Below are 2,097 nucleotides of genomic sequence, written 5' to 3'. Positions count from 1 at the left end.
TGTGACTAGCATGTCATCGCTTTGTCAGCTATTGCAGTCCAGTGAGGGAAATATTAATTTCAATAAAATAAATAAATTTTTAAAAATAAAAATAAAAAATATATATAAGGGAAAGTGTTATTAAGTCACATATAATATCTTCAAGAAATTGATTCCACCACTCTGCCCCCACAACTATCCACACATCAACCCCAGGTGATGCACGGAAACATTGGAAGATGTTTACTGTTCTCAGATCATAGAAAGCAAATAATAGCATTGGGCATATTACGAACTAATGTTTTTTTCTTCCCACTTTTTTTCCCTCAACAGAGAACTTAAGAATGGCTGAAGAAAATAATACCTTTAACACTGAGTTTATTCTTGAAGGATTTACAGATCACCCAGACATGAAACCACTTCTGTTTGTGGTATTCTTCATCATTTATCTGGTCACCATGGTGGGGAATCTTGGCCTTGTGGCATTGATTTGTACGGAACGCCGTCTTCACACACCAATGTACATCTTTCTGGGCAACCTTGCTGTTATAGATTCCTGCTGTTCCTGCGCCATTACTCCAAAAATGTTAGTGAACTTCTTTTCTGAGAACAGAATGGTTTCCCTCTACGAATGCATGGCACAATTTTATTTCCTTTGTACAGTTGAAACTGCAGACTGCTTCCTCCTTGCTGCAATGGCCTATGATCGTTATGTAGCCATATGTAACCCACTGCAGTATCACACCATGATGTCAAAGAAACTCTGTGTTCAGCTAACCACAGGGGCCTATATAGCTGGAAACTTGCATTCCATGATTCATGTAGGGCTTTTATTTAAGTTAACTTTCTGTGGATCTAATCATATCAACCACTTTTATTGTGATATTCTTCCCTTATACAGACTCTCCTGTGTCGAACCTTTTCTCAATGAATTAGTATTGTTTGTATTTTCTGGTTCAATTCAAGTCTTTACCATAGGTAGTGTATTAATATCATATCTCTACATTCTTTTTACCATTTCCAAAATGAAATCCAAGGAGGGAAGGATCAAAGCCTTTTCTACCTGTGCATCCCACTTTTTGTCAGTTTCCTTATTCTATGGATCTCTTTTCTTCATGTATATTAGACCAAATTTGCTTGAAGAAGGAGACCAAGATATACCAGCTGCTATTTTATTTACAATAGTAGTTCCATTACTAAATCCTTTCATTTACAGTCTGAGAAATAAGGAAGTAATAAATGTGTTGAAAAAAATTCTAATGAAAAAAGCATCTCAAGAAAGTTTTAAACAAAGGACATCTGTGGCTTAAGGTGATTTCTTTGTTGTTGCTTTTAGTTTTTTATTTTAGTGATTTAAATGTAAAAACATTGAAGAAAACCTAGAAGGAGAATACGAACAAAATTTAAGTGTAATGTTAAATTATCATAAAATAAGCAGAAGTATACAAGGGGAAATATATAAGAAGAAATAAATATATGTACTTAATTCTTTCACAAATAACAAATAAATAACAAATAATAAAACTAAATTTTGAATTCATTAAAGAAGTAATTAGGGGGTTGCTGGAGCAATAGTACAGTGAGTAGGGCATTTTCCTAGTATGCGGCCGACCTGGTTTTGATTCCCAGCATCCCATATGGTCCTCTGAGCATTGCCAGGGGTGATTCCTGAGTGCAAAGCCAAGAGTAACCCCTTTGCATTGCCAGATGTGACCCAAAAAGCAAAAATAAATAAATAAATAAAAGAAATAATCGTGTTCCCAGGCTCACAGATAGTATCCACAGGTAGTATCAGAAATGAACAGCACTCAAAAGATAAACAATAACACTAGATATTCCAAACATAAAGGAAAATTTGACTAACCATTTTTTAACAGTCAAGTATGATCAATCCAGCTAAGCTAAAATGTATAAGGGTATATGAGGTTTTAACCAGTGATATCACTTACAATCTTAAATGTTGAATTTGAGCTAGTACTTTGTGAATAAATTAAGGGGAATACATTGTTGTAGTTTGGAGAAAGGTAGTGTAGAAGTGAAGATTTCAAATAAAAGTATTATATATATATCCAAGCTGAAGTTTGTATGAGGTTGAATAATTAAACACATAAAATCAAA

The 2,097-nt window shown here is 34.0% G+C and overlaps 1 protein-coding gene across 1 annotated transcript; it reads left to right on the top strand.

Annotated features, from left to right (window-relative positions):
• The first annotated feature begins 323 nt into the window (after positions 1–323).
• Positions 324–1,289, top strand: LOC101537186 (olfactory receptor 5K1). Its single transcript, XM_004606829.2, has one exon. The coding sequence runs from the start codon at positions 324–326 to the stop codon at positions 1,287–1,289; it is 966 nt and encodes a 321-aa protein (XP_004606886.2).
• Positions 1,290–2,097: the final 808 nt, after the last annotated feature.

Source organism: Sorex araneus, chromosome 2 (assembly GCF_027595985.1).
Source record: "Sorex araneus isolate mSorAra2 chromosome 2, mSorAra2.pri, whole genome shotgun sequence".
NCBI classification, from domain to species: Eukaryota; Metazoa; Chordata; class Mammalia; order Eulipotyphla; family Soricidae; genus Sorex; species Sorex araneus.
Note: the sequence above shows the minus strand (reverse complement) of the source record. Positions and strands in the feature narration are given on the sequence as shown.